At 40.2% G+C, this 17,343-nt stretch overlaps 3 protein-coding genes across 4 annotated transcripts in view; 2 read left to right on the top strand and 1 right to left on the bottom strand.

The window, feature by feature from the left end:
- The first annotated feature begins 578 nt into the window (after positions 1-578).
- LOC143715788 (claudin-4-like) lies at positions 579-3,490 on the top strand. The gene is made up of 2 exons (XM_077207555.1): positions 579-2,724; positions 3,164-3,490. Exon 1 carries the CDS (start codon positions 664-666, stop codon positions 1,297-1,299), a length of 636 nt encoding a protein of 211 aa, XP_077063670.1. The 5' UTR covers positions 579-663; the 3' UTR covers positions 1,300-2,724; positions 3,164-3,490.
- Positions 3,491-7,924: 4,434 nt separating this feature from the next.
- LOC143715787 (coiled-coil domain-containing protein 195-like) lies at positions 7,925-16,946 on the top strand. 2 transcript variants are annotated; one of them, XR_013195892.1, is made up of 4 exons: positions 8,000-8,286; positions 14,499-14,730; positions 14,813-15,012; positions 15,122-16,946. XR_013195892.1 is itself a non-coding variant. In XM_077207554.1 (3 exons), the coding sequence occupies exons 1-3, from the start codon at positions 8,052-8,054 to the stop codon at positions 14,940-14,942; spliced, it is 597 nt and encodes a 198-aa protein (XP_077063669.1). In that variant the 5' UTR covers positions 7,925-8,051; the 3' UTR covers positions 14,943-16,946. The 2 variants fall into 2 exon arrangements, 1 of the variants encoding a protein (XP_077063669.1); XM_077207554.1 differs by having other exon boundaries at positions 7,925-8,286; positions 14,813-16,946.
- LOC143715786 (guanylate cyclase soluble subunit beta-2-like) overlaps positions 16,316-17,343 on the bottom strand; it is a 22,417-nt gene continuing 21,389 nt past the window's right edge. The window contains exons 14-15 of the mRNA XM_077207552.1: positions 16,895-17,014; positions 16,316-16,712 (exon numbers count right to left, since the gene is read on the bottom strand). Coding sequence (XP_077063667.1) covers positions 16,552-16,712; positions 16,895-17,014 — 281 coding nt within the window. The 3' untranslated portion in view covers positions 16,316-16,551. The remainder of the gene's footprint in view (positions 16,713-16,894; positions 17,015-17,343) is intronic.

Genomic DNA, 17,343 nt, shown 5'->3' with positions numbered 1-17,343 from the left:
CACAGACACAAAAAACTATTCAACTTTGATGAGTTTTAAAGCAGGCATTGTAGTCACAAAAATAAATGAAGTAAAAAAGTCACTTTTTTACCTCAAAATGAGTTTTTCCCCCTTTAAATCTGCTGGCTGCATCCGAAAACTCATACTTCCCTACTATATAGTAGGTGAACAACAGTATGTGACAAAAGAAGTATGTCCAAATTCACAGTATTCAAAAAAGCTATAAGTTGATCAGGTGAAGTGATATAGGTGATTTGTAACGTGTTCCTGATTGGAGTAATTGGAAGTGTTCCCTGTTCTCCCCCTATGCCATCTTTGTTTGCTACCGATCTCCACAGACTTTTTCATGGACAACATTTTCCTAAAACGTTTTTAACCAACACTTTTATAAGGTTCTGGAGTTGCTTTGCACTAGAACTAAAGAGACTAGAGAACTAAATCTTGTCAGTATTGACTTGTAAGCATACAATCTCCATAGCTCCCTATTCATGTCTCATCGTGTGAGGAAATAGAGGGATTTGTTATGAAACCATGGCAAAAACACAAAAGAATCCTCCACGTTTCAACCGCAGTGTGTCTCTCCGCCCCCAGCTGGAATGCAGTGCAGCTGGTTTCCCTGATATGGAAAATATTTCTGCTCCTCGGTCCTGAATAAACACAGACATGGATATAAAAATTGAATTTGCTAGTTTGGGGCTGGCTAGTGCAGGCTGGTTTTGCACTATCCTTACAAGATTTCTACCAATGTGGAAAGTAAGTGGAACGGTGGAGAACACCACAACAACACTTCCATTGTATTGGGATGGAGTGTGGTTAAACTGGCAACACCACACAACTGGCAGACTTCACTGCACCTTCTATCAGTCTCTGCTGTCTCTGACTGAACATTTTACCACCTGGAAAATCCTCGTCATCACATCTATAGGAATTGGATCTATCGCCATGACAGTTTACGGTATTGGGTGGATCCGTTATCCCAAGAATATAAGGTTTAAAGCTGCCTCCGGGCCATCGTTTGTTGTAAGCGGGCTGCCTTTACTGGTGGTGATCTCCTGGACTACACATTTAACAGATTCGAATGCCGATGTCTTAACACTGGAATGGGGAGCTGCAATCTTCACTGGCTGGATGGGAATAGTGTTGCTTGAGGTGGGTGGAGGAGTGCTCATCATTATTTGCTATAGAGCAGTCCAGAAGCAGAGACAGGATGAAAGACAAGCGCAAACTTCAGAGCCAGGGGTTCAGTATCCACTCCACACCATTCATAGTGCTGCATTTATACAAAGTATAAATAACTGAATTAGTATACAGTGTATTTAAGAACTTGTGAACACTTGTTGATCATATGTTTAATGTTCTATTTTATGATCCCCCTGTAAACAGATCTACTCAAAAATGGTGGATTCATTATCTCTTCTTTCATGAACAGATCCTTCTTCTTCTGACATTTGCAGCAGGCTAGACTCATTAGAGGCGTATTGCCTCCCTCCTCAGTTCATCTGAGGAATTACGCTTTATAGGTTATATCCTTATATAAAGTCCAATTCGAGAACTCTCTGCATTTGAGACCTCTGTTCACATATAATTTGAAAATCATAGTCTATGTCAGTGTTAATATGGTGGAACATTTATCTATACATGTGTGCCATGTATTTTTGGAATTAGCACTCGAGTTGTCAAAGGCCATTTTGGGCTGTTTACTTCTTTACTTTACTTCTACTTTAGAAAAGTTTACTCCTTTTCTGCAAGGTTGAAAGGGCGTATTGTCTGTGTTTGAGCAGGGTTTATTCTTTTTATATATGTTCATTTCAGTCTGGTAAATTACTATTGTCTGTTCATGGCCAATGTTGTTTCTTTTTTATTAATTTTTTTTATGTAGAATATTCGTTGAGGTCCACTTATAATTTCAGCAAGTTCCTATTACATCAAATTACACATGTAGGATTGTTTTGAAAACGTCCGATGTTGAAAAATGGCAACCAGTGAAATTCAGTCATACGTGTTTGAGCCCATATAAGAAAAAAAAACCTACACCTAAAATACCAAGATGTCCAAGCCTGAGCGTGACAGAAGGTCAGACCCAATAAGATGAGCACAGTAGGATTTTCCTGTCACTGCCCCGAAGATCTTCTCCTCTCCCTTTCACAAGATGGCCGTCCTCTGAAAGACTACTTGGAGGAGTTCCTCAACTCTGCCATGCTTTGTGCCAGCGTGCAGGTGGTAGCTTCCACTGGCAGTAGTCAAAACAGAAGGGCATCCTGCCCACTCCTAAAAAGGTCTTTATAGTGTTGTCGCTCTAGGACACCAGTCCGCCCATAAGCTTAAGCATGAGCATAAACCACAAGCAAGCCAGAGCCAACCGCAGACCCAGAGCCAAAGCCTGCCAAGTCTTTCCCTGCGGGAGTGCTGGTGATTTGACATCATCCTCATGCCTTTGAAGACTGTACCTCCTCATGTGATCTCCTTGATACTCCTATTCCCCTCTACATTCCAGCCATTGTCACCACTGTTGGTCTCGTCCAGTCCCAAGTCGTCTTTGTTGACATTTGCGACGAGTTATCCAAGTCGTTACCCAGCTCCTGGTTAAACCCGGTGCCAAGTCTCCATTGCACAGCCCCAAGTCTCCGTGCCCAGCCCCAAGTCTCCGTTGCCCAGCCCCAAGTCTCCATTGCCCAGACCCAAGTCTCCGTTGCTCAGACCCAAGTCTCCGTTGCCCAGACCCAAGTCTCTGTTGCTCAGACCCAAGTCTCTGTTGCTCAGACCCAAGTCTCCGTTGCCCAGGCCCAGGTCTCCGTTGCCCAGCCCCAATCCTCCGTTGCCCAGCCCCAAGTCTCCGTTGCCTAGCCCAAGTCTTTGTTGCCCAGCCCCAAGTCTCTGTTGCCCAGACCCAAGTCTCCGTTGCCCAGACCCAAGTCTCTGTTGCCCAGACCCAAGTCTCTGTTGCTCAGACCCAAGTCTCCGTTGCCCAGGCCCAGGTCTCCGTTGCCCAGCCCCAATCCTCCGTTGCCCAGCCCCAAGTCTCCGTTGCCTAGCCCAAGTCTTTGTTGCCCAGCCCCAAGTCTCTGTTGCCCAGACCCAAGTCTCCGTTGCCCAGACCCAAGTCTCCGTTGCCCAGTCCCAAGTCTCTGTTGCTCAGACCCAAGTCTCCGTTGCCCAGGCCCAGGTCTCCGTTGCCCAGCCCCAATCCTCCGTTTCCCAGCCCCAAGTCTCCGTTGCCTAGCCCAAGTCTTTGTTGCCCAGCCCCAAGTCTCTGTTGCCCAGGCCCAAGTCTCCGTTGCCCAGCCACAAGTCTTTTTTGCCCAGCCCCAAGTCTCCGTTGCCCAGCCCCAAGTCTCTGTTGCCCAGACCCAAGTCTCCGTTGCCCAGTCCCAAGTCTCTGTTGCTCAGACCCAAGTCTCCGTTGCCCAGGCCCAGGTCTCCGTTGCCCAGCCCCAATCCTCCGTTGCCCAGCCCCAAGTCTCCGTTGCCTAGCCCAAGTCTTTGTTGCCCAGCCCCAAGTCTCTGTTGCCCAGGCCCAAGTCTCCGTTGCCCAGCCACAAGTCTTTTTTGCCCAGCCCCAAGTCTCCGTTGCCCAGCCCCGAGTCTCCGTTGCCCAGCCCCGAGTCTCCGTTGCCCAGCCCCAAGTCTCTGTTGCCCACCCCCAATCCTCCGTTGCCCAGCCCCAAGTCTCCGTTGCCCAGCCCCAAGTCTCCGTTGCCCAGCCCCAAGTCTCCGTTGCCCAGCCCCAATCAACCGTTGCCCAGCCCGAAGTCTTTGTTGCCCAGCCCCAAGTCTCCGTTGCCCAGCCCCAAGTCTCCGTTGCCCAGCCCCAAGTCTCCGTTGCCCAACCCCAAGTCTCCGTTGCCCAGGCCCAAGTCTCCATCTTGGATGGTCCCGTCCGGCTTCCCTCTCCCTCCTCCGCTGCCAGTTCTTCGGCCTCGCCTCCGCTGTCTCCCTTCAGGCCCTTGCCTCGACCATTGGTTCCTCCATGCTACCCTTGGTGTGTGGGTGCCTTAGCTCCACCCTCGGACTCATAGACTCAACCTTGGCTCAATGTTCCCTCGGCTTCACCGTGGTCCGTCATGCCTCAGGCTCCACCAGGCTTCCTCGTTCCTTCGGCTTCATCACTCCTTCATCTCGTCCCTGGCTCCTCCTTCCATCCACTTCCACTTGGACTATTCTGTCAGCCGTCTCCTGTCACGGTGTCGGGAGCCATGGTACAGGAGGGGGGAGTAATATCACAGACTGCTTTTCCCATTATCCTCCCTGGTACCTAACCACGCACAGCTGGATCTCATCTAGTCCTCATTACCAGGACTATATAGAGCACACACACTCCCTCAGTTGTGGTCTGAGCTTGTCTGATGCTACAGGCTACTCACCTTGCTACTTACTAGCTGTATGTTCCTGACTATCTCGCTATACTGCTGTAACCTGATCCAAGGTGATCTCCAGTCATCCAAGTCATCTTCCAGTCCTCACATCATCCAAGTCGCCCGTTGCCTCAGCGCTGTTCCCTTGTATGAGTGTGCTCCAACGATTCTGTAAGACAAAGACTCAAAGTTAACAATATAAAATTTGATCTCATCTGCTAACAATCTCAAGTATCATTACTTACTGCCATAAGTGTCAAGCATGTGTCCCTGCCATATCTGCAAATAAACCTACCTGTTTGAGTTTTACCTCAGTTTTGGTCATTTTTTTCCAAGCCAGAGGATAATCCAGTCTGCAACAGCAGGGTAATTAATCATCTTTATTTTTATTTGATCATGTATTTTTGAGTAATTATAATATTATATTAGCGTTTAAACAAAGACACTACAGAAAGGTGTTTTTCTTGCTACGTAGATGAAACATTTGCCAACTGTGAAACATTTGTGTATTACGCTTTATACGTCTTGGTTGTGACAAATAAAATTTAAGTTAACAGTTTTAGTTAACTTAATTCATTTATTTATTTAGGCTGCATAAATTTATTAGGCTGCATAAATTAGGTCAGATACAGTTTTATGAATTATTACAGAGTTTATTTTAACTACATTTAATCTCTTTCTCATCAAACAGCCAGACAAATAAATGGCTCGACACAAACTGTACCGGGGCAGAGCCTAGACAGAGGTACACAGGTTCTTCTGTGTACACATACATTTGTCAAATATCAGGGAAAATTTGATTTCTCAATTCATGACCCTTTTAAATGTTTTTATTTATTGTAATGTTTTTGTGATTTCACCAGAAGGCACTTTGCCTAATGTTCACATCTGGTGATAAAATACTGGTTGTCACCTTTCATGCCATTTATTGTGTATAATGCACATGAGATGAAATAATTGTGTACATATATTTCTCCTTTTGTATAATATGTTTAATTGTATTTTAGAGAGTTGTTTACAAGTTCTAGTTTGTTTTACCTTCTTCTTTAGTTTTAGACCTAATACAAATAGATCAACTGGTTTATATTTTCAGTAGGCCAACAGCTCAAAAGTTTGAATATAGGCCTATTTATATTCAGGAAGCAACCATCTAGACACCAGGAAACCCTAAACACACTAAAACACTCAGAACACCTTAGCAACCACATGGAATTTCCTTGCCAACCACATACATCAGTTTATAAATAATGTAATACAATGAGACAAAATAAAATGTCACACTACATTTGGTTTGTGAAAGATTTTGTATAGGATACTTATATATTGTTTTTACAATGGTTGCCTCACAATAATCTGCTGTTGTCATCACAACCATGCACACATACACTGGCACAATTTTCAAGCCATGGATAGCAAGGCTAGTGTTTGGGTGATAGGGTTTCTCTCCCACACAGACAGCCTCATGCAAGATTCAGAATCTAGCATTCACACTAGAGAATCAGATATCTCTTGTTAACAACATAGTGTTTTGGTATTCAATATTGTGTGTGTGAGTGAGTTTCAGGTAAATCCCACATTATGGGAATAAAATGTCCTCACAAAGATGGCAATATACGAAATCCTTGTCCCTGTGGGAAAATGTTTTGGTCACTCATGAGAAAAACTACTTATAAATTATACTAAGTGATATTTTTTTGCAAATGTAAAAATGCATAAAGTGTTCTGTGGTAGGTTTAGGGGAAGAGTTAGAGGATAGAATATACAGTTTGCAAAGTATACAAACCATTATGTCTATGGAAAGTCCCCATAAAACATGGAAACCCAATGCGCGCCCGTGTGCGTGTGTGTGTGTGTGTGTGTGTGTGTTTGTGTGTGTGTGTGCGTGCGTGCGTGCGTGCGTGCGTGCGTGCGTGCGTGTGTGCGTGTGTGTGTGTGTGTGTGAAAGAAAATAAATATACTACTTACAACTTTCTATAATGTGTATGAGGTCATCAGGGGGTATGAATTTTGAAAATGACTTGTAATTTGGACCTTTTTACCTCATAATGGAAACAAATGAAGATCATTCCATTATTTTATTACAATATTATGTATTTACTTATGTGCAAAAAGAAAAGAGTAAGTATAAAGAAATAAGTATAGCATTTCTTGTTTGTCAAATGTGGTTATTTTTTAAACTACCGTATGCTGTCTTTGATTAAATTGTGATCACAGTAGTGTGAAGACGGGAAAAAAACATTAAAGCAGTAACAACTGCATAAAGAGCTTAGCCATTTTGTGATTATGTATATTAGGGCAATTTTCTGTAATTTTCCCCTTTGTATGTTCCTTTGTAACCTTTTATTTGATGTGTATTCGTTAGAGTGAATTCTTTGTTAGACTCAAACACAGTATTCTTTATTTTTTATGCTTGTGCTATAACTAAAGGCCAATATCTTTAACCTCTGTTTTATGCTGCTTTGCCAAATGCATATTCATTGGACCTCATAATGACACTGAATAATAGTGTATGAATAACACACAATTTCTTTAAGGGTGCTAATTACAGGTAATTAGCCATGGTTGAAGTTGGTTTCTATTGATCACCTCTTCCTTTCTTTTCAGACATATACAACATGTTTACGTCTATTATTTCTGCTGCTAAATATTTTAATTTATATTTGTTTTAATATTGGCAAGTCTCAACATGAAATATAAAATAATTGAAAACTTATTTCAATAGCAATAAATTCAAAATATACTAATGCATACTATAGACCATATTATAAATATAGGAAGTACTCCTGCCATGAAAGTAGAGAGATAGCAGGTTAATCATCTATCTTAGCACTGAGAACAGAATGAGTAACAATGTATATGAAGAAGAGACACGTAAATAAATAAACTGAATGAATGAATGTATTTCAACATATTTAGGTGGTGACTGCTTTAGTTCTAATAAATGCATAACTACAGTGGTTGTTCTAAATGATACAGCCACAAAATATATATGCATAACACTACTGTAACAGGAAGATGGAAGACATCTTTTGAGATGACCAGTGAAAAGGATCATATACGACGACACCAGCATGTATGGAAAGTGAGAATATAAATATTAAGACCATCAAAATATTTTTTAGTTAAATCAACGTTCAAATTGCAGTTGTGCACTTCTACTCTTCAGAAAGACGTAAAAGGGACATGTAATAAGGACATGCTTATGGGTAACTTTTCCATCCTAGATTTGTTGCTACTTGTTGACTGACCTGATGAATTTTTTAAGCTCCTAGGGAGGCGCATCAGTTACCACTGAAACTATCGCAGATCTCCATCTCTTTCTGATGACAAATTAATTGCCGTTGTCCTCTCAGAGAAAGAAATTTAATCAGGATGTTCTTATAACCAAGTGTTCTATGTCTATTTTGTTTATTTGTATGAGTATTTTTCCTCTATGTGGTCTATTCCAAGCAGAGTTAACTACCGAAACTCAACACTCTGTCTGTGATTAATAAAACATTGTCCCGAGGCCCAAAAGGCCAAACACCTGAACGCTTTCAGCTGTATAAGTGGAGAAAGGTGACAATCTCCCCAGGACAAGATTTGGACTGAGATTGAAAGGCATTGTGGGAGAGGTCCAATATAAGGGAGTGGAAATAGGACTCTTTATTCCGCACTCGAATAGGCAGCAGCGACAGGTGAGACGGAGAGTCTGGAAGCATGGAGAGTGGACGGAGCTTGGTGAAGGTGATCTCAGAAATGCAGAATGAGATCAGAAAGCTAGAGAACGAAAACCAAACACTCCGTGGGCAGCTCGGACGACCAACATCGGCTTCGGACTCAATGAAGCCATGTGCATTATCTACTCAGCAGAAGGACGGGTCACAGGAAAGCTTGTCCCACGCCAACCTGAGACGGAACGTGTCTGCACCTGAACTTGAAGGACAGTTCAAAGGTAAATATCTTGTGTTACTCAAACGTTAATAAGCATGTGCCACATCTTAATTCTGACAAAAGCAAATAAGTAGCTTGACTGCAAAAACGTACAATTGCTAGAGGTAGGTTTATCTACCTGACCTGACTAAAAAAAAGCTTACTCATAGGTGGTTAAATCATACTTTTGATTAACAATAAAATAGTTTTTTAATTAAACTAGTAAAATATATTACCTTATTTTATATTTACATACGTTGCACTTTATGTATATGTGTATATATATATATATATATGTGTGTGTGTGTGTGTGTGTGTGTGTGTGTGTTTGTTTTTGTGATTTGTGAGGACGTGTGTGTGTGTGTGTGTGTGTGTGTGTGTGTGTGTGTGTGTGTGTGTGTGTGTGTGTGTGTGTGTGTGTGTGTGTGTGTGTGTGTGTGTGTGTGTGTGTGTGTGTGTGTGTATTATGGCATGCCGTTCAGGAAATTATTGTATTTATAATATGAAATTTGAGGATATGGAATATAACTCTGAATATATAGAATGGAACTCTGAATATGTGGAATGAAGCTTGAATATATTGAATGGAACTCTGAATATACGGAATGAAACTTGAATATATGGAATGAAACTGAATAAATGGAACTCTGAATATATTGAATGGAACTCTGAATATACTGTATGGAATGAAACTTGAATATATGGAATGAAACTGAGTAAATGGAACTCTGAATATATGGAATGAAACTGAATATATGGAATGAAACTCTGAATATATGGAATGAAAGTGCAAATGTGACCGTACTTAATGAATAATGTATAGTTAGATATATCCTTGTTATAAGAGTGATATTCCATGACTTCTGAATTCCATTACTTTAAAAATGTCATTCCCAGAAATTTTCCAATACTTTGTTGAACTACAAATTTTTTTTGAAATAGCTGGTCATACTCCAAACAACAAAGACAGTTTGGAGTCTACATCCCGTCATCTTGAGGATCATATTTTCATTATTGCAACATTCATAATGATTATGAGTAATCGTGTTCATCAAAATGTTGCTGAAAACATTATGCATTATTATCGAAGGAATTTATTAATCTCTTAGGGAGATGTTGGCTGAAAAAGCACTCCAGGTAGAAGCTGATATACAAGTGCATGGTATTTGGAGTGCACATTCTGCATGACTTGTAGATAGGGGCTTCTGTGGGGCTCCATGTGAGGTGGAATGCATGTTTCTTTCTGTATTTATGTTTGCCTGAAAAAGCAGGAACTTCCAGGCCTGCGAGGTTCATGGCATTCAGTCTTCCGTGGTCAAATAGTGAATGAATTTCTTCATTAGTAGAACTGTACTGAATAAAGTTACCAGTATTTTCCCAGTACATGCATTACTGTAGCTCATCATTACTTAGGATTGCTGCTACTTTGCTAGTTCCATTCTATATATTCAAGTACCATTCCATATATTGATTGTCTTTCAATATATTCAGTTTCATTCCATATATTCAGAGTCCCATTTCAGATATTCAGAGTTTCATTCCATATATTCAGAATTTCATTCATGTATTCAGTTTCATTCAATATATCCAGAGTTTCATTCCATATATTCAAACTTCATATTATAAATACAATAATTTACTGAACAGCATGACATAATGTGTATATATATGTATTGTGCATATTAAACCATAGTAGACCCTAAAGCAGGGGTGGGCTGCTCTGGTGAATCTCATTCAGCTCCCTAGCCTGTGAATCGGTATATTGTGTACAAAAAGTGAGACACTGGTGTGAACCCTGGCTCACTACACTGATGGCTCTATTTCTGGAGACATGGCAACGTCCTCACTGTACAATGTCACGACTGCTATATTTATGAACAACTGCAGCACATATGTCTTTCTGACATTATTTGGTTGTTATATAAAAGTACATTATGATAAATACTTTGATTGTTACATATCCCTTCAACATTTCATTTGTAAATTAATTATAAATGTTAGCTAGATTTTGTTCATTACCTGTCTAGCTATGTATGTTTATGCTGAAACATAATTAGACAACGGTTTGTTTTTTAAATGAAGTCCCAAACGTAGGTCCGGGCGGAAGCTTAAAAATTCAGTCCCGTCAGTCATCATTACGAACGTATTATATAAGCAGAAGACATTGCGTCATCCCATTGACAAATACGAAGTACAGCTCTTTACCTATGACAACGAATTTTCCTGCGATGCAGAATCATCCGGTGTCGTAGAACCGACCCCAGGATCATCCAACTGGACAAAACAACGGGAATCGAAGTCGTCCTTCTCGACGTCCTCCAGCGAATGCCCAAGCACCTCAGCCGACTCAAATTCTCCTCGCACACCATTACATCTGGATCATCTCCTATCCCTGAAATTTCAAAATAATATGCTAACGGGCTGTGGCCGCAAGGATCCGTTTTTTTCTCGAAGACAACCCAAAGCTCAGTTGTATGCTCTTTACCTGAGTTCACAAACAGGCCAGACTCCAAACGATGCTTAGGCCAAAAAGGCGCTCCTTCCAACCAGGAAGCCGTCAAGGTCTCTCTCATGCTCTCTGCGCATGCATCGTCTGCCACCAAGTTGCAGTGCAGTGGCCATACAACCTGTGCTAGAGACAGGGAGGGTGGAGTTGAAAGCAACTCCACCCTCCCTGTCTCTAGCACAGGTTGTATGGCCACTGCGCTAAGCCCCATACTTCCACCATCAAACTTAGCCCACACCTTCCTAGCACCCTCAGCTACCTCTGTTTACAACATTGCTCCCCCCCAAACAGCCCCACCTGCCACCCACCTCAGATTTGCTCAGCCTCGCCCATAACTCGCCATTACTTGTTCCTTCCAATGTCCCTCCTGCTCCCTTTCCAACCATCGCGGAGTGGTCTTCTTCAGCGTGAAGTTGCCTTGGCAAACAGGAACCGCTACGGCACCTTCTCATTCCGCAAAAAGATTGCCTTCGCCCCCTGGCATTTTCTATTATTCTCAAAGATTCACCATCTAATTCAAATTGCATCTTCTCCTTGTACTAGCTTTCGCAAAATATTAAGAGGTAATCTGTTCAGTCTTTGCAAACAGATGAAAGGAACTGAACAATTACCCATCCGTCATCGCTGACTTATCATTGTCATTTGGTCCAGTCATTTCTAAACTTACCAAAAATTATTTTCTGCAATGAGAGTCACGCATTGGAATCAATGCCCATGTAGCCCTGGACTTTGAACTCTACGACAGAGTTTTCTGCCGCAATATTTCATGTGCCATCTGTAGGTCCATCGATCATCAGTTCCATTCTTGCCCTCAAATCCAAAACCCCTTAAAATTCTCAGCCATTCTTCATTGCTGTTAAATCCACCTCATACGTGCCACAGTCCGGGCTGGATCACTCTCGCTTTTTTGGAAAACAAAAAGGAGGTTTTTCTTCCAGTTCAAATCGCCAGGTCTGTAACAATTGCAATGATTTACATTGTTTCTGACAAAGAAGCCGTTTTTTGCATGTTTGTAATTTTTGTGGCTGGTCGCACGTGTATGTCCCATGTACAAATCTTCAGCAAAAAACAATAAAGGCAAAAAAACAAAATACCACTCTTCTGCTGTTAATGTCCCTTTCTTAGCACATGAGCTAATAAAAACATCCCGACAACCAATTTTCTCACTTTCTGGTTTACAAAAAGGTTTCGATCCCAGGTTAGAAAGCCTAGAAGAAACTTTCGTTTTTAATAATTTGCAATCTGCACTGACCGACACTGTAGATTCCCTCCTTGCAAAGGATTCATTCGATCCCCCTCCCCATTCGACGTCTACCGCTTTAACCCCATTGGAATAGCAACAAGGACATTTTCAGGAAAAAAGTGCATAATTATCAATCTCTCCACTCCTTACGACTGCTTTGTCCCAAGCATCAATAGCCTAATCCCTCTGTCTGAGTTATCTTTGAACTATCCCAACGTAGAACATGCGATTCAGCTAATTAAATCCACTGGACACAGAGCCTGGTTAGCTAAACTCGACATCACGCCAGTCCTCAAAGTTATGCCATTGAACCCTGACTTCTGGCATCTCTTTGGAGTGTGCTAGCGTAACAAAAAACTTTTTTCGCAGGACGTCTGACTTTCGGATGTAAAAGCAGCCCAAAAATCTTTGACATGCTATGTGAAGCCCCGTGCTGGATCCTTTCAAACAATCACGTATCCCTTACCTCATTCATTTACTCTATGATTTCCCTGCAGTCTCACCAAGCAAAAATCCCCCAGCTGCCCACCTCACCACCGTTCAAGATGTTTTTTTTTTTTCAGATTTAGGTATACCAAAACCAAGGACCTGCTACCTCCCTCGAGTTCCTTGGAATTAATCTCGATTCAGTCAAATTCCGGGCTTCGCTACTAAAAGAAAAAAATTACAGAATCACAAGCATGATCCAAAACATTACCTCCACCTCCACTTTTCATCCTCGCTTTCTTTGGATTCCTTAAATGTTCCGAGTTTACCAGCAACTCCAAATCTGATCCCCAGATACATTCGTCTTTCTCTGATCTTCAGGTCCTGGACAGCGACACAATCCAATTCAACACTAAGCACAGAAAAATAGATCAACCAATATATGGACACCCAATATTATTTTTTAATCTACCCACACCTCTTCCAGTCCATTTCTCTATTTTTAGCTCACCGAAGTTCCCGAATCTTTTCTCCTACCGAACCCCTCTTCGTCGATGACTGGAAAAATGGTTTTCAAAATCACCACAAATCCATTCTAGTCAGATCAGGCATCACTGCAAAACAATAATCCAGCCATTCTTTCCACATAGGTGCCGCAACTTCAGCATCCAAAAACTCTCCCAAACTCCAAATTAAAACTTTAGGCCGATGGTCTTCAAATGCTTTTCAATCATATGTCAGAACAAACCTTTCCCACATTAGACAAGCCCGTTCAATAATCTAGTCTTTGCGCACCTGTTCGATATTAATTTACAAACTCTACCCGTCCACCTAAAACTCATCTTTTAGCAATTGTCAGCCGCAGCAGTGATCTCAGCCACTGCTCTATCAGTTTAATTTAATAATAAAAATAAATAAATAAATAAATAAATATATATATATATATATATATATATATATATATTTCTCACTGCTGCAGCAGGGAATTTGCCAGAACCCTCACATAAGCCTCCAAATTAAAACTTAATCCCACTGCCGTAGCAGTGATTTCTGCCACTGCTCTCACACCAGCTTCAGATTAAACTTAATTTATTACTATCACGGTAGTGATTTCAGCCACTGGCCCTACTCTAGTTTTCAAAATAAACGTATTTGTTACTACCCAGCAGTGATTGCGGCTACTGGCCTAACACCAGCATTCAGAGTAAACCTCATTTTTCACTGCCACAACCTCTCTCACGCCAGTTTTCAAGTTTCAATTTTTACCCCACAAGCCACCCTATATTTTGCCAAAGGGGATTCAGCTAAATATTTGGTTACACTTTATTTCAATAGTCTACTTTAGAGGTTCTAAATTTCTTATATCTTTAGTACCTATCTCACAAACCATTCGCAGTTTACTGCCCAGCTTGCTGTCTCTGCAATAGCCTATTATTTTTTAACTCTGAGCTCGACCCGAGCCTCGGGTCCCAGCCTCCTCCAATGACAGCAAGCCAAGTTAGTTTACTATTAACATTTAAAGCTGAATAGGCAGGTGAACTTGTGAATGTCTTTCGCATGTCATGATGTGTTTTGTGTTGGCTCACATGATAATGTTTTGTATTTCAGAATTTTTGTTAAAAGGGAACGTCGACACTCCCTAGTTTTCACTGTGCATTGTGGGACTGTTTTAGGTAGTGAACATGTCAGTGTACTGGAAGCATCTTGCGATTAAGACCTTAAAATGACAACTCACTGATCAGGCCCCTGAGTACTGAACTAGGGAGCTGATTGAGACGCACCCTGAACCTAACCAAAAACACCAACCGGTAATTTTCAAGTAATCCTGAAGACTTTTGAGGTGTGCTTGAACAGGGTTGGAGCTAAACTTTGCAGGACAGTGGACCTCAAGGGCCAGAGCTATCATTCATGACTAATGTATTGATGGAAATGATACAGAGAGTGATACAGAAGTTAATACATTATTTCTTTTCAAACAAGTAATGTATTTTTAGTCAAGTATTGGTTATAATTGTTTAAAAAGATATTATGTACATGTTTTTCTGATTTCTTTCAATAGAAAACATTATCATGACCGTGCGGAGATACTCCATATCCTCAAATTTCCTGGATGGCTCTCGAAAGAAGGAGATTTTGCACAAGCCAAAACTATATGAGGAGACTGTAGACAACAATAAATGGACAAAATTACATGATGGCTCACTCGGGCTTCCTTCTATTGCCTATTCAAAACCAGACATAGACAAATTAACCAACAGACATTCCCTTCAGGAGTTTGTCAACAAAAACAGGTGAGTTAGGCTTTAGTGAGTAGCTTTGTTTGAAATATTGATTTACTAATTTATATGCTAATCATTTTATTTAACATTTTAGAGCCAAAGTCAAAACGGTAACTTTCCTGTTGCCTGTGGATGATATTTACACCAATCGACCTGCACTGGCCGAGCACCTGCCTGAAAGGAGCACCTGTGAACTCAAAACAATAGCTGAAACGGACTCGTGAGGTCCAAAATAATAGCAGGAAATACAGAAACGCCTGTGAAAGGAATGTTTGTGAATCTGACAAAGAGGAGGTTCAGTAATGTGGTCAAACTCTGTCCTAACCCATTTAAGACGTTGTAGGTGAGTCCTGCGGTGAATTAATACCTACACCTGACCTCAACACTTTGACTCCTGTTACAGATTTGGTTTCTCAAATGAATCCAGCTGAAGAAACTCAAGTCATCTCATGGTCTCGTCTGAAGACCTGGCGATCTCGCTGTGGCGTTTGGATCAGGTGTCTGTACACACAGTCTGATCGTGTGAAGTGCCACTGGAGACATGCACTTCCTGCCCACTACTACGAGTTTGATGAAATTGTTAGTACAGAGCGATTTGAATGACGAACTTTACTTGTTTGAGTCTTTTTGTTTTTATTTCTCCCTGAAATCTTAGCTTGCTTAATTGTAACATATCTTACTTCTAAACATGTTTAACTAAAAACTTGAGCATGCAATCTTCATACTAAACTATATTAAAGCTGTGACTCATTTGCTACAAGAAAGAGAATGAAGCCAAAGGACTTTTACACTTTATTATTATTATTATTATTAGTGAGTTAATGGGGCTATATGTAAGGATTTACATGTGTAAATAGCTTTTTTTGTTGCCAATGTGTGAACCGCTTGTTACGAAACGTAAAAAAAATTACACTTTCCGCCGACTACCTATATTGTCTATGAAAGCCTGTAGAATGATTTTTATGTGAAGGTGCCAGGATGTTTTTGCTGGGATAATCAAAAGGTTGTACTCACGAGAGCCTCTCTTCCATTCTATGACACATTAAATGAATGCTTATATAATGTTCAGGATAATACAGAAAGAGCTTTCTGTACTGTAATGTCAATGTGTCATGCAAAATTTTTATTAATTCAAAGTATAGTCTCGTATAGCCAGATCTTTACAGTCTATAGACTCGGTAACACTTTACAATCAGCTTTATTAGTTAACATTAGTTAACTACCTTAGATAGCATGAACTAAGAATGAACAATACTTCTAAAGAATTGATTAATCTTAGTTAATATTAATCTCAACATTTACTAGTACATTATTAAAATCAAAGGTTGCATTTGTTAACATTAGTCAATGCACCGTGAACTAACATGTGTACAATGAACAGCTGTATTTCTTTATTAACTAACATTAACAATGATTAAAAAATATTGTAACAAATGTATTGCTCATTGTTTGTTCATGTTAGTTAATACATTAGCTAATGTTAATTAATGAACCTTATTGTAAAGTGTTACCATAGTCTCAAATATACTTTATAATCAAACAATCCAATGAAGCTGGTGAATTGCAGAGTTGGTGCAAAAATTGCTGTAATTTGTACTGTGTGTTTATTTTTTTATTGAGTTTAAAGAGTGCAGCACATATTTACATATTCATCTCGCGATTGTATCTCATGATTGTATGCAGTGTAGACAATACTACAGATAATTTAGTACATGACTAAATTAGCCTGTCTAAATTAGCCATTAGCCTGTCTCAGACAGACATTTTCCATATTACATTAAACACTATAGTTACAGTATAACATATTGGATACATCTGGGCTCATGAAACAGATCAGAATAACAAACAGAACCTAGTGTGAACATGTTTGCCCTGTTTATCAATTGAAGGTTTCTTATTGTCAGTCTTGTTGGGTGTGTTCTCCTTTGTGAGCTCGTCCAATGAGCTTTTCTCACTGTAAAGACTCCCATAACTCTCAGAATCTCGTGGTTTACCTGTTAGTGAACATAGCAGTCAATGATATAAGCAGTGCACCCATTTGTTATAAATAAATGTAACTTTTTAAACAATTTTTTTCATGTAAAGTGGACATTAATCCCTTTATTTCTCAAAATGACATGTATCAGACTTCCCCACTTATTATAGTTTAATTTTCTGCTGTACTGCATGGTGATACCTGTTATACTGCTTTTCTGAGGTTCAATAAAATGTGCGGGAGGTTTGCTCTCTGTTGGACTATCTCCATATTTCATTGGTACCAATGGACAACTGTCTCCTTTCTGCAGTCTCTGGGTAGCTTTAAGAGAGGAAGAGATAAAAGGAAGAAAACATAAGACAATGCCATATAGAAAACAGTAACATAATTGATGTTTTCTGTACATTAATTAATTCATTATTATTTATTATTAATAAAACTATAACTTTATATGGATTGGACCAATAAAATCTGTTTCTCTTTTGTTATTGCAAGTATGTCAGTGAAATCGAATGCAATACAAATAAATATTATATGTGCGGTTTAATTTTATGTTTATTTTATATTCACTATGCACTTTTTGCAAAAATTATTTTGCAACTGATACCAAATCTTGGGGACAGGTGAATACAGGTTAAATCCCGGATGTA

This window comes from Siphateles boraxobius, unplaced genomic scaffold (assembly GCF_051911475.1).
Source record: "Siphateles boraxobius isolate OS27281-9 unplaced genomic scaffold, OSU_SipBor_1 6, whole genome shotgun sequence".
In the NCBI taxonomy this organism is placed as follows: Eukaryota; Metazoa; Chordata; class Actinopteri; order Cypriniformes; family Leuciscidae; genus Siphateles; species Siphateles boraxobius.
The sequence above is the reverse complement of the archived record's forward strand: the minus strand, read 5'-3'. Positions and strand labels throughout refer to the sequence as shown.

Excerpts from the sequence above, each read along its gene's own strand:
- LOC143715788 (XM_077207555.1), top strand. The coding sequence starts at position 664 with ATGGATATAAAAATTGAATTTGCTAGTTTGGGGCTGGCTAGTGCAGGC.
- LOC143715787 (XM_077207554.1), top strand. The coding sequence starts at position 8,052 with ATGGAGAGTGGACGGAGCTTGGTGAAGGTGATCTCAGAAATGCAGAAT. Across the intron at positions 8,287-14,498 it reads ACTTGAAGGACAGTTCAAAG|AAAACATTATCATGACCGTG; the intron begins GTAAATATCTTG and ends TTCTTTCAATAG. Across the intron at positions 14,731-14,812 it reads GAGTTTGTCAACAAAAACAG|AGCCAAAGTCAAAACGGTAA; the intron begins GTGAGTTAGGCT and ends TTAACATTTTAG.